This window comes from Carettochelys insculpta, chromosome 13 (assembly GCF_033958435.1).
Source record: "Carettochelys insculpta isolate YL-2023 chromosome 13, ASM3395843v1, whole genome shotgun sequence".
Lineage (NCBI taxonomy): Eukaryota > Metazoa > Chordata > Testudines > Carettochelyidae > Carettochelys > Carettochelys insculpta.
Window position 1 is genome coordinate 17,959,893 of NC_134149.1, and position 14,778 is coordinate 17,974,670.

The 14,778-nt window shown below is 43.6% G+C and overlaps 1 protein-coding gene across 4 annotated transcripts in view; it reads right to left on the reverse strand.

The window, feature by feature from the left end:
* Positions 1–14,778, reverse strand: part of LOC142020264 (synaptotagmin-like protein 2) — a 63,281-nt gene that overhangs the window by 38,873 nt on the left and 9,630 nt on the right. The window contains exons 2-4 of one of the 4 annotated variants that reach the window (XM_075007964.1): positions 6,768–7,105; positions 6,374–6,507; positions 2,618–2,769 (exon numbers count right to left, since the gene is read on the reverse strand). In XM_075007964.1, the coding sequence (XP_074864065.1) occupies positions 2,618–2,769; positions 6,374–6,489 (268 nt within the window). In that variant the 5' untranslated portion in view covers positions 6,490–6,507; positions 6,768–7,105. Of the gene's footprint in view, positions 1–2,617; positions 2,770–6,373; positions 7,106–14,778 lie in introns of all 4 variants that reach the window. The other 3 variants (XM_075007963.1, XM_075007965.1, XM_075007966.1) reach the window with 3 other exon arrangements.

A 14,778-nucleotide genomic window follows, 5' to 3' on the forward strand; every position in this document is an offset into this window, starting at 1 on the left:
AAGTCAGTTCCTAAGTCTGACGGGAAAAGGTAGGTGTTCATTTAACAAGATTAGTGCAATGCTTCCATGAAATCTAGGGCTTTGAATCCTGATTTAAAGCTCTGAGTATTATTATGAAGTAAAATGAGGGAGCCCTGACTTGGAAATATATAAGACACAGTGCCTATAGAACTTTTCCTTTGGAGTCCAAACTCTGCTGGTGGTAGGGTTGTTGGGACAGCTCAAAAGGAAGAGCAACACTATTCCAAGCACACGTCAAGAAGGAAATGCAGAAGGAGAGCAGTATGAAAAATAGGTGGAAATAAAATCAGATGGAGCAACACCACAGAGTTTTGAAAAACTGGAAGGTCACTCAACCTGAATTATGCAATCAAAGCACAGTGAGATCACTGAAGACCCTGGGCAGCTCTAAGCATCGGGTTCTTGGCTTTCCAGAATCTGCTGGAGCCAATAATTAATCAGGCATATCTGAGAATCTGTGATTTCCCACTCTAGCGCAACAATTAAGCTGCAGACTGGCACTCAGCATTTCTGACGAGGCTTACTTGGCTGATATTCATGTTCAGAACTGGATGTGAATCATCCCCAGCGTTATTTTCCACAAGCGTTCAGTAGAAAGTGCCAAATTCAGGCTGGTTATATTTGGACTCAACGCACAGCCCTACCCAGCTCACAAAAGGCGCACTATTCTCTTCAGTGCTCTGAGCAGTCAAATCAGATTTGTTCTGTTCCACAGACAATCATGAATGCACACATGTGTGTCCAAGGAAGCACAGCGCGTCTTGGACCCAGTGCACAGTCCCAGACGCACTCTGGCCTTGGCACAACAGCTTGGGGGCTAGTCTGAAATTTTCAGCACTAAAGGGGTAGCCGTATTAGTCTGCATCTGCAAAAACAATAAGTCCTGTGGCACCTTCTAAACTAACATATAGATTGGAACATAAGCTTTCGTGGGCAAAGACCCGCTTCATCAGATGCATGGTGTAGTATGCACAGTATGCATCTGATGAAGTGGGTCTTTGCCCCAGAAGCTTATGCTCCAATCTATCTGTTAGTCTATGAGGTACCACAGGACTTCTCGTTATTTTCAGCACACCTTGTTGATCCCTGGTAGACAACTGGACCTGCCATGTTGCCTTGTCATTCTCTCATTACAGGGGCAAGGATTCTCCCTCCAGCAGAAGTGGCGGAGAGCTGAAGCAAGAAGGCAGCCATCAGCATGGCAGCCCTGAGGCAACTAACTTCCAGCCCCTTGGAAACATGGCTCTCGCAGGAGCTCTCTGCCACTGGAAGCCCACAATTCCCTCTCGGGGATGGTTCACACTGCTGAGGAGGAACCCTAGCAAGATAATAGTGATGGACACCACACTGACTTCCTGCACTCCTTAGAGTCCTGCCGGACAGAAGTGGGAAGGAACAATGCCATGGAGACCAGCCATTGCTTTCAGTCCACCTCCTCCCATATCTGAGCCCTGCTGAGCACCAGAGCACCTCCAGAGTTGTGAAATAGAGAGGAATGATCCTAAAGAGGGAGCTCTCACACTGACTGAGCTGAGAAACACCAGGACTGTCCCCTCTACGTGGCGAAATGGAGAGGATGAGTTGACTCAAATTGGACATTTACTACACACATAACAGTACATGTACCCTGTAGGTCCGGGCAGGGACTCTCTCTTGATGTGCATAGTGTCACAGGACCCTGATCTCAGCTGGAACCAGTAAAGTACCACTAGAGGAAGAAATATCTGATCCAAAACATCCACAAGTTGAGCAAAAGACTGTGAGGTGGGGCACTGTAGAGAAACCAGGCCACTCACCTTGAGACCCCCTCCATCTATCCAACAGTCAGAATACAGTATAGCACTCCCATTCGCGCTACTCAGCCAGAGCCAAATCACACCAGATACCATCAATGCAGCTTCAGCCTTGTTCTCTTATTCAGATGATGGTAAAACAGCAGGTCCCCAGCACAAGTCACCTGCCTCTGGTCCCCACAAGCTGTGCCTGGAGAAGGCATGCTGACTAACCCATTGCTAAAGGGATCTCCTGCTGCTAACACTTATGGCATCTTTGAACCCAGTATTTTTAAGCTGCGTTTTTAAGATCAACTGCTGGTAGTAAGCCTCACCCTTGCTGACTGAGCTAACCTTGTTATCCCCACCCTGGCTCTGGCTTATTTATACCTGGCCCTGCAGATTTCCAAGACCAGCATCTGATGAAGTGAGTCTGTGCTCATGAAAGCTCATGCTCAAAACTTTTCTGTTAGTCTATAAGGTGCCACAGGACCCTTCGTTGCTGTTTAAGGTGAACATGAGCCTGGTGCTGAGGACCCCAGCTAAGCACTATGTGCCATTTAGTCCTAGATCTGTCCTCAAAACACAGCTCAAGTACACTTGAGCTCTACAGCAGGGTAAATCTCACCTGTAAGCCCTACTGCAGATCCAGTTATATTTCCTAGTACTAGAAACAGTTCACAAAGGCCCTGTTGGAAGTAAATGTCAGGGGTATAAAGGCAAGTAATCCAAAAGTAATCTAGGAATCAGACCACAGAGTGTCTGGGTCTCACCCTTTTCTGCTCACCAGCAAACTGCATAATGATACACAGTAATGTACTTACCTTCCAGCTTCTCCTTTTTCCTTCTAATTGATGCTCGAAGCAGATCCGGACCCTCTAACTCCTCTTGAAAACGTTGTGCCTTCACTTCATTGAACCATTCACCAGTCACGAATTTCTTCTTCTTTTCATCCTTGAGAGAGCCTTGCAATCGCCTAAAAAAATTAAAAAAAAAACAATCCCCCCCCACCAAAAGATGAACTAAAAATGCGCTATGTTCACGAATATTTTACTGGTGCTGGGTAGAAATCTTAGAGGAACCTTGACTCCAGCTGACTGATCTGAGACGTTTTAAAGCTGCACACAGTAATCTGCATATAAAAAATACTCTACATGTGTAAATTAGACATTGGGAGGAGTTTTTTTTTTTAATTTAAAACCCAGTATACCATGGATTTTTATTATATATTTCAAAATGTAAGCTTACTTGTAATAATTGTTTTCACCTTCTATGTCAAAGGCTCCTTTACACACAATTTTTCCATCAACCCCCACCCCCACCTCAGAAACCTTCTTATGAAGGAGAAATCACTTCACCCACACCTGAAATATGGTAAGAGTAGATCACAGCAGCTGATTTAAAAATTAAGGACCGGGAGTGAAAAATACCTTGTCCAATTGAAAAAACAGGGGCATTTAAGTGGGCTGAATATACACTACATATGAGGGAATTCAGGAAAGACACCGGTTTTACAAAACCTCTTATCTTACAAAATGTGCCACAGGATTATGTGCAAATACAAGGGGACAGGACCCTGGCTTTACAACTCAGCTGCCTCCACGCGGTTCAGTTCTGCTCAAGATGGCAGGGGATCATCCACTGACCCACCCAAACCACTTTCTGCAGCAAGTACATGATCCTGGATGGTCTCCCATTCAGTTACAGGCCCACCCACTTCCTGCACTCACAGACATGCTGCTGCAGGTACATCCTAGCTAGATGGCCTTACAATGTAGGCGTTTGTGTTTCCTGTTAAAACCTCTCTCAATCAGTAGTTTGCTCGCTGAAACATATGGTACTCTACTCCCTCTCCAATTTAACGGCCATCTGGCCCAGCCGACTGGTAACTATTTAATAGTGCCTGTCCATAACCAATCAAAACCAAACACTATCATCCTTCCATAAGGAAATGTATAAACATACTGTAATAAAAAGTACTGTAGGTAGCAGGAAAAGATATGCTACAGAGGCAGCAGGTGAACAGCCCTACTAGATATGTATTAAGGACTACCTTTTGCCACTCTTACTTGCAGTGAGTAAACCCTGACTTCCTGAGTTGTCCCATCCATTTCAATGGGACCACCTGCTGAGTAAGGGTGGTAGAAGCTGATCCCATATGGGTGACACTTCTAGACCAGATTTCTCAAACCCAATCCACACTGAAAGTCTTGGTTTCCTTATGGCAGCTTCTTTAATATTGGAAAGGGACAGACAGAGACACAGACACAGCACCTACGCTTATAAACAAACAAAAAACAAAACAAAATCCCACCAGACTAAAATTCGGCTACTTTTGTCTTGCTCCCTCTCCAGCCTGCATAACAAACCTCAAAGAACTAAAACACGTGTTTTACAAACAAACAGAAAGTCCAAGTATAAGGTTCACAATGGGTGTGTCTACACGTGCACAAATCTTCGAAATAGCCATGCTAATGGCCATTTCAAAGATTACTAATGAAGCGCTGAATTGAATACTCAGCACCTCATTAGCATTAGGACGCTTCCGGCCGCAGCGCTTCGAAAGCCCCGCTTACGAAAGCATGTGGCTCGGCGCGGCTACACGGGGGTCCTTTTCGAAAGGACCCCGCACCTATCGAAATCTCCTTATCCCAATCACTGATATTCAATTCAGCGCCTCATTAGTAATCTTCAAAATATCGCTATTTCGAAGATTTGTACCCATGTAGACACAGCCAATATGAACAACAATAACTATTTATGAATGAGACTTAAAGATGCTATTAAGCAAACCCTAAAGGGCTGGAGATGCCTGCGCTCAGGCACAGAGGTCATGACCCTGTATGGAAATGCTGTTACGTTGTCACCAAAAGCCACATTCAAACATGCTCCAGACACAAAAGAATGGGTAATAAAGACCTTAATAGGCAGCAGAACTCCGAAGCTGTCAACTAAAGTTACTCGCTTTATCCAAGGTGTCTAGGAGTTGGAAGAATGGTGAAGCAACTTTGTCCAATATATCATTTAATACCTATTACCAGCTTACCTTATTTACAGTGAAGCAGCACCTGGAAGATGGAAACATACCTTTTGGCTCCTTATGCACATCCACGCTGACCACCCCACTGGGGAGGAGGCCTGGAAGGCAGGGGGCATAAGCCCCCTCCCTGCCCTCTGCAACCCAGCCTGCTACAAACCTGCAGCAGCCTCACCAAGCCTTTGTAACTCCAGCAATGCCTTTATTAAGTGACTCTTAGTCGAGGACAGCTGCCAGGGTGACAGGTCAGTTTTGCAAGGGCCTAGGTCTCCCGAGAGCGGAGCCTCATGCCACACGACTCACCTCACATGTCCTGACATCACATTTTGCTACCAGAAAGCGAGAGATGTGACATTTAAATCAAATTACAATTTGTCCTCAAGTCTGTATACATTGTCAGTTGAATAAACTACACAAAATGTACATTGCAGCTTCTGTGAATCCTTGATTGGGCTGTGCCTCATTTACCTGGACTGATGAGCTGTCCCAGCTCTAACCACATGGGACAAGCTAGTGTATGGTGACAGCTGACCCAGAAAGGCCTGGCAGAACTGGTCTCTGTGTATGGCAATCATTTTCCATAGAGTGGCCCAAATTTTCAACCAAGACAGAGACTCTTGTCACATCAGCTAAGAAGTTACAGCCACAATGACAAGAAATTGAACAGCTCCCTTCATTTATGCCAGACAGCTAGACCGTAAGAGGGGTCACCTGGGTAGGGTGGCCTCGTAACTAAGCTTCCTCATTTGGTAAGTCAGAGCCAAACAGCAGGATTGGTCCCAGGGAGATGCAGTCACCATCAATGTAAGGCTCATCTACCAGGAGAGAGCTCATGTGTGAAGACTTTTCCTCAGTGCATTTCAACACTCTGAACTGCGCAGAGATGAGAGCGAGCGGTTATGAAGAACCACGCTGCAATTCACCTCTCCAAAGGGCTGTGTGAGGAACTGATTAGTTCACTCAAGCACTTCCTCAATATCAAATATTCCATGGGATGAAGAGGATCAATTGTTAGAGGTTAGAAAATTCCAGCATTGTACTTCCCCCATTGTACTTCAATGCCTTCCTCACTCCAGTGAAAATATAGCTGATCATAGACAAGAAGGAGGGAGTGAACTCGTGTAGTGAGATCAAGGAACCGAGATCTATTTTAAGCTGTTATTAAAACCATAATTTGGATTAGTGTCAACAGTGGCTTTTGCAGTGACACGATTTTTCCATCTAAAGACACCTAGTCTGCACTAGAAAAGGTCTGTTGGTATAGCCATGTCATCCCACGGTTTGCATGCAGATGAGGCTTGTACCAGAAAAATTTGCTTTTGGGATCACTGAGAGCGGTTCTCTGCACAAACTATCCCAGACTGCTACAACAGCCCCTACGCAAGGGCTTCTGCCAGTATGGAACTATAGTACAAACAAAAATCGCAAGACTAACCAAGACTACCCTGCTAGAAAATGGTTAGCCTTGACTCCAGTCCTGCTGAGAAGGGAGGTGTTGGGGAGATCATAGGATGACAAGCCACACCCATCAGCATTTCCTTACCTGATACGATCATTGTCTTTTTTCTTCAGCTCAGCATCTCTCTGCAGAACCTTCATCAGCTGCTCATACTCCTCCTCCGTCAGGAAGCTTAGGTCCAGCATTTTCTCTGTAATCATCTCCAGCCAGCTGGGGCACTGACAGACCACAAACTATCTGAGAGCAGTAACAGAGAGGGAGCCGTGCTAGTCTATATACTATCAAAACAAAAAGCAGTCACGTAGCACTTTAAAGACTAGCAAAATAATTTATTAGGTGAGCTTTCGTGGGACAGACCCACTTCTTCAGACCATAGCCAGACCAGAACAGCTGAGAGCAGATTATGAAAGAGCCATTAGCAGCCTCCTGAGCACAGAGCCTCAGTGTGCTAAACACTATGAGATTGCAAAAGAAATACCTCACGACAGCATGGCTTGGAGGGAAGTTGCAGTAAGATTTCGATTCCGACTTCAAGACCCTAAGCAGGTCTCTGGGATGGCTTTCTATACAGAATGCCAGCTCGTGTCGAGGAGAGGCGGGGGAATAAGCCTCTCCACCGAGTTATGCTCCTTCCTTAGTTCAAACAGTCACAGCATTCTAGAGCCAATGTCAATCAAATATCCAAATATAGAGACGAAAGCTTCTCATTGCTTCAGATGGGATGAAGGACCAACTCCGTTAATAGACATTTACCAGCAGAACCTCTGACACGTCCTCCTCAGGAAAGAGCTCATCACGAGGGCAGATCGGTTTTTCCTGCAAAGAAATCACACAGAGATGCCTTTCTAGCTGAACACTCCATATGGTAACTAAACGTGTATCTTGGAGGGTGTTTATTTGTTCTAAAGCACAAGTCCCATAGCAAGCTGTCCTGCCTTTCTCCCCATATCTGACAGCTCTTGATACACTATCAGACTAACCACAATACACGCTTGTTTTATTAGTCAGCTTCATGGGAACTGGTAAGGAGCTTCCCTTGCATGCTGCTTCTGAAACAAACAAGTAGGAAAGATGGGCAAAATGTTAATTTATTTCATCTCCATTAACCTATCTGGTGAATGATAGATGCTTATTCAATTAAGAGATCAAAAAGTGCTAAGTGCTCCTTCCACAACAACAGCCTTCATGCTGCTCATTTAGTAGCTGTGTGTGCAGGTCTCCTTACACCGCACATGTATTTGCTATTCCAACAGTATGATTTTTAAATCAGTCTGTGGTCTAGCAGCTGGCATATGTGGAGCGGGGTGTCAGCTCTGTCACAGCTCTCGCCAATCTGTGGGTAAGGAGTTCAGCAGAGCTGTGCCAATCTATATCAGCTGCTTTTGCCTAACAAAGATAATTTTTCTTGCCTGTGTCCTCAGTGCCATTTTAGAGAATTAAAACAGAAATATTTTTTTAAAACCATTTACCACTTCTGTTGATTAAATGTGCCATTCATGCAACTTGGTACAAAACTGCAGAGACCAATTTCACGTTTCCCCTACTCACTGGTTCTCATGCACTACCACAATGATGGATTTAACCAACATTTCCAGGACGTTTAAATTGAAATAAAATGTACCGTGAAATATTTACTGATAACAAACTGACATTTGGGCCAAAACTATTTCAGACAAGCTCTCCAGCAAGCACTCACATTTACTCAGCAATCTTGTAAATTACAAACAAAAAATTAACTACATATATAAATAAATAAGCTTATTAGTTAACAAGCGTGCTGTTTTACTCTCCAGAGATTGTACTTTAGTAAAATTATTTCATTAGAGCATAGGAGGGGGAAAAGAAAATTAAAGCCCACTACAATCAAACTATCAACACCCTCTTTTTTGAAAAACAGGTTCAAAAACCTACCTGAAGCATTTATCATGGAAAAGCTTGCCCTCCGCGAACTGTGAGAAATCTCCACCTGCCTTTGATAGCTGACCTCAATGCTGCTAAGCCATTAGGAGCAGTCACACAGAAGTAAACAGAGATTATTTGTATACCCACTGTATGCACTGTGAGCTAAGCAAAACCATCACCTTTATGATTCTAGCCAAAACATTTCTTAATGTTTGCTCTGCACATTACCACACCTCAGTTGCTATGGACTCAGGCTTGAAACAGGAAAACTTGCAGTTATTTAACACAGTATTTTAAGAGAAGGGCACTAGCTTGTAATTCGTTTACTACTCTATAGAGACGCAAATAGGAATAAAATCGACCAACTTCCCATCTGACAATATACGGTGTAACATGGCATTCTGTAACACATACTGGCTTCCATAACATTTTTAACATAAACGTCACAGATCTCATTTGTTCTCTCTCGCTCACTATAACTACAACACTTTGCTAGATTACAAACAGTCCTCTCTCCTCCCAAATCTGTTATTGGACAGGGGCGACCATATGTGGAATGCTTCCCTATTCAGTAACAAGACCCACCTCAGCCTTGGCAAAGGAAACATCCTAGACGTCCAAAAGGGTCTTTGACGTCTAATTACTGTGACAGAAATCTCTGTGAAGAACAATGGTATGGAAAGACCAACCAGAGGCAGGCTTACCGTGCAGAGAAATCCAAAAATGTCAAATTAGAGTCATCTGTTTCTAGATCTGTGGAAACCCCAAAGTGAAGTAGCACATTCCCAGCATAGAAGTGTCTACTGCCATGCTCCTTCCCCAGTGATGTCCTTCAACACAGACCCCAAAAGAAGCTGTTGCTCTGGTTGCGGCAGTAAGTCTCTTGGATCCGAAATAATTCCATGGGGAATGTGGCGCTGCCACAGAGCTATTCAGGGCCTATCCAAACCACTGCGTGCACTAAAGATGTAGAGTCTATTCTGAAGGGGAAGCTCTTACAAACACCACACAGGAGTCTCAGGTCTCTCAATGGCTCAGTTTACCGGTGAAAATTCCCATCTTGCCCTACCTCTCCCCTTCCCTGCAGTGGCAAGCACTGCAATCTCAGCCTGGGAACACTCAGTCAAGCTGGCTTCCTTCTAGCTTTTGAATCACCACCAACAGTAAAGCTTCTGCAGGCCAAATTGTACCCTGCCTTTAGTTGCACACATGCAACCTTATTGGAGTTTCACGTTTGGCTCTGCCATTGGGACTTGGCCAACAGTTCTGTTGATGGTTGGACAAGAACATAAGGGAGAGAGACCTGGGCTATCTCTACCGCCATCGCCTCGCAAGTGCTAAACAACTGAATTTTGTCGAGAACATCAGCAGTTTGACTCTGAATGCGTAAAGAGAGTGCGCTGTTCAGAAAGAACATGACAGTTTCATATAATTATTACCTAATGTACTATAACAACTGATGAAAGGGAGAGGTTCCATTTTCAGCATCAGAGGTTAGATCCTCAGCTGACAGGATCCATCAAGTTCAATGGAGATGTATCCATTTCAAGCAGCTGAGGATCTTGTCCAAAAATCAGCAAGTGATTAGCACTGCTCCCATTAGCTCTGTTATTTCTGTAATCAGCAGACGTATAATTGGTATGCGCCATGCTCCAGCTCAGAATTCCAGGACAGAAAAAATGTGAGAGGTTAACCAAACACCAACCTTCCTCTGAAGCCCTCTTTTGCCAAAGGGGGTTAATAAGCCATTGTGACTTGAAGAGAATATATTTGTAATCTGGAGTGTCACACTAAAGACGCTAAGTCTTTGTCTATGCTACACAGTTCGTAGCAACACAACTGTGCTGAAAAGTTGGGCGGTAGAAACGCTGTAAGTAGTTCCAGCCCCTAGCAGTGGGGTTTGTGTTGTTGAGTGTCATTTACATGGCCACTTGAGTCAGCAAAACTTGTGTCCTTCAGGAGGGTAGAGGTGGTCAAGCTTTGCCTATACTACCAATTGCACAACAAAACTTTTATCAAAACAACAAACGTTCTGTCACTCAATTGTCAGTGTAGAGCAGTGCCCAACCAGTTCTGAAGCAGTAGCCAACATAGGGGCAACTGCTGTAGCACACTAGCCACATTATTCTGAAAATACACTTATTGTTCAAGTCCACTAGCCACACTCAACTTGCCAAATAGCCACATGGGGCCAGTGGTTAGTATTTTGGACACTAAGGGTGTAAACAAACCCTAAGATCCTCCATGGTCCTGGACTAAGCTGGAGCACTTTTCACCTGTGTCCTTTTGCAGTTTGACTGATGAGATTGCTGGACACGTACACAGTACAAATTATAAAACAAGTGAATTACCCCAACCCCGCCCCGCCGTCTAATCTAATCAGAACTCAAATTACCAGGTTATTCCAGGGTCTGAACAAAGGCTGTACAAATAACCTCCTGTAAAGAACAGTTTTAAGAGCTCAGCTCTTACTCAACAACTGTCAAGTTATTTTAGCTTTTCTTTACAGCTTTCCTCTGTGTCATTCCCCCCACCTCCCACACCGCCCCCCTTCTTTTAAATAAGCCAGTTTGGGAGAAGACTGATGTAAAAATGAAGCTGTTAGCCTATTTATGCATGACATCTCAGCTCCTTTTGGGCCACTGGCGACTGAAGGACCTGTCTTCTTGTGCATGCTGCATTTTTCAGCTACTTCAATAGGCTTCTTCCCGAAGCCGAATACAAGCCATTGAGATAAACAACGCCAGAAGCCTGTTGCTGTTAGCTCGTTACAGACATTTGTTACCTATTTATTATCTGCAGGGCACACCAGTCTGCATACACCCTGTTTCCAGGAGTCGGGTGTCTTCTTCCTCAACTTCACAGCAAACAAATCCCATGTCAAGAGCCATTGCTAATGCTGCCTACAGAGTCAACAAGCTGATTCCAGGTATCATTTAGATCAAGACAGAACCCTGCAGATCAGGACCACGTCACCTTCCAGAGCAAAAAGGGGAATGGAGCATGTATATTGACAGTCCAATGAGGTCCTCTGTCAGCTGTTTATAAGCCCTCCCAAGTTATCTGAACCTGCTGATTCAAAACTGGCTAACTTTGGTAATTGCAATTTAACATCTTCCTAGAACACTAGTGAAATGGAAAAAGTATTATCTGTCCCCCCCCCAATATAAAACAGAAATATTTACTGTAACTGACAAATGCCAGTGCTGGGATTCTTTTGGGTCTTAGTACTGGGTTACATCTTATTGCCTTAGGTAAAGCCACAGATTTCTAGGCCTGATGGCACATTAATACAGATGCAGAGTCAGCATGGCTCTACTGCATACACCAACTTCATTTCCAAATAACAGCAACTGACTGACTATGACGTATATGACAACTGCCCCTTCTAGAATGTAAAATTTAGAACTCCCTATACGGCCACCTGCCCTCATGCTGAAAATTGAGCACAAGCTACCAGCTAATGCACAGGTCTGGGAGTCAGATTACCTGGACTCTACTCAAACTCTCTCACTGACTCAGAATATATCTATGCAGCAATTAAACACATGTGGTTGGCCCACATCAGCTGACTCAGGTTTAGGCTGCGGGGTGTGAAATCATGGGCTAGGTGTTTGAGCTCAGACTGGAGCCCAGGTCAACTGACAAAGGACAGCTATGAGTGTTTAGTTGTTGCGCAGACCTCTCCTCCTTGCGTGACCTAAGGGTACATCTACACTACAGGGAAGATCAACCCAGTGAGGGTCGATCTTCCAGAGTCTGATTCTGCACACCTGCTAAAGATACACAAAATCAAATTCTGGGGTTTGCGGTCGACCTCCGTGCTCCACGATACTGTGAGGAGGAAGGGAGGTCGATGGGAGAAACTCTCCTGTCAACCTCCCTCTGTGAAGATGGCCAGGTAAATCGATTGCAGATAAGTTGATTCTAGCTACACAACTACCATAGCTAGAATTGCATATCTGCACTCAGCTTACCCGCCTAACATAGACCAAACCTAAGGTATGCCACTAACTCTGCCTGTTGTCCCTCCCCTGCCATCAAATTGGGATAGCATTTCTCTACTTCACCAGGATGTTGTAAGGCTTAATTCATCTGCATGTGTAAAGCACTTTAGATATTTTCAGGTAAAATGCTCCACAGAGGTGTGCAATATTCATTAAAATAATATGCACCCTCAACAGTGACCGATTCATCTTATTCTTGGCAAAGAGCGACTGTCATCTACATGTGGAAGATAGATTAAGGTCAAAAGTTTTCTGAAAAGCTGTTGGATTAGAAACAGTGAATACAACTCTCCTCTCACTTATGCGCTGACTGTGATGGAGTTCCACCATCGGATTTACACCACTGGGAAGGATAATCATGCCCACTGTTTGTCCAAGTGACTGAGTGCTGTAGAAAAAGCATTAGGAAGAGCTGAACGGATAAAGAATAAAACAGTCAGCCAAGAAGGCTGTGGGGTTTTCCACATCAGTCTCCCATGAAAATGCCTTCTTTACAGCTGTATCTTTCCTGTGTTGATCCAGGCCTACCCCGAAGATATGTCACCTTTCAGAGTTACTTCTGTGCAGGTTTTGATTGTTCAAGGTTACCAATCTGAAATGGAAATCCTGCAGCAGAGTAATTTACTTATTTTGACTGTTCATGGAATTTCGTTAAACATGCCTTCTGCGGTAGTAACAGAGAGGTAGCCAGGTTAGTCTGTATTCTAACAAAAGAAACCAGCAGTCATGTAGCACTTCATAAAGATGAACACTTTAAATACCTTCTGCAGAAATGACAGAAACTGTACATGACCCAATTGGTCATTCCCACTGACTGCACAATGCTGAGTAAACAGGGAGGTACTAATAGAAGAATGCAACTCTGACCAAACCAATGGTTTTTCATTCTCGCACTATTCATACTACAAAGGAAGTGAAAACTTTTGTACCCATTTTACCAGACAAGAATATTACCTTGGATGGACTCATCATTTCAGTACTGTCTTCCATTGTAATAACTCTCGGTATGGTGGACAGTCCCAATTACCTTCCTCCATCAATCTAAAAAGCTTGCAAAAGGTGTTCACTGACCACTGACATTGTTACTGAGATTAGAACAGGGGAAACTAATGAGCTAAAACTTGGGAGTGGGGAATAGAGGAGAAAATATATTCAGCAAACAAAAAACATTTTGCAATTGCACTGACAACCAACTTTCTCATGTTGAAAAAAATTCAGAAAAAAGTCTACTCAAAGAAAGTTTACATTTTAGAAACAACACGTTTATTAAAAAAACTAAACATTTTAAGAGTTCAAGATCAAAACAAAAACATTTTATTCAACCCAAAATAAAAACATTTCAAAATGTTCAGTGAACTAAAAAATTGGCATTTCGCGTCCACCCAAACGCAATCCCCTCGCCTCCCGCCAAATTTTTGGAATGGCCAGTGAGCTAAACAAAAGTTATGTGCTCAGCTCTTGCGGAAATGATCATAGCAACATAGAAACTGCTATAATGAGCCAGGCCCAGTATTACCTGTGAGATGAGCACTGGGAGAGATTTAGGTACCACCCAGCTGATCAACAAAGTACCCACAGCTAGCATCATATGTTGCTGTTGGTCATGCACATCTGCACATGTCTTGGTGCACATAACAAAATTTATTCCACCCATGGATCGAAAAAATGAGAGGAAATGCTGGTCATGCCAGTGGTCCACCAAGTTCAATCTCTGACAATGGCTGGTTCCTGACACTTCTGAAGAAGGTGGAAGAAAGACAGTAAAGAAAAATTCTGCACTAGGAATAAGTTTCTTAACCCATTAGACAGCGTTCAACCTATGTTATGAATGAATTGTGAGTATTTACATCCTCTATAAATGTGCACCTTAGTGTAACGTGTCTAAGAATGATATTTTGTGGAAGAGTGTTCTGCAGGTTAATTTTGAATAGACATATTAAAAAGAATTCCTTTTTACCAACTTCAAATGTCACCTTTTAATTACAGGGGGGAAAAAACACATAACCCTTATAGGATTAAATTAAAGAGAAAAGGCTTATTTTAATTTACACATATCAATGCTCCAGAAATGTCATAGGAGAAAGGTAACTCAGAGTCCACAAAAACTAATAAAGATAATGCCATTTTCTGTTAAACTAGCAACTGGATGCTGTAGTTTAAATATTTGAGAGTTCTGTTTACTTCATAGGTGGGGAATATTTGCAAAGATTTTACAGGATGCAGTTCATTGTAACTGTGCCTGGTTAGAACACAAATAAAATAGCACTGCCCTCCGGGATACAAATAAACCTCTGCTCTCCCCTCTAATATGCATGGCAGTGTCCCCAATGCAGCAGAGGATGCCAGAATTTTAAAGAACCTGCCATTACTGTAGCCACCTCTATTCCATGACTAAGTCTGATCTGTCTCTATCCAGTCTTCAGTGTGGAATCCCTTGCAGATGCAAGTGACACCAGGTAAAGGGGGGCAGGGAAAGCGGGAGCTAGATGAAGCTTAAGGTTCATTGCAAGCAAGAAGGCTGTATGGGAACGTTTGTATAATGCCCACTACATAATGTGGGTGTAGCACCATCTTTTATTG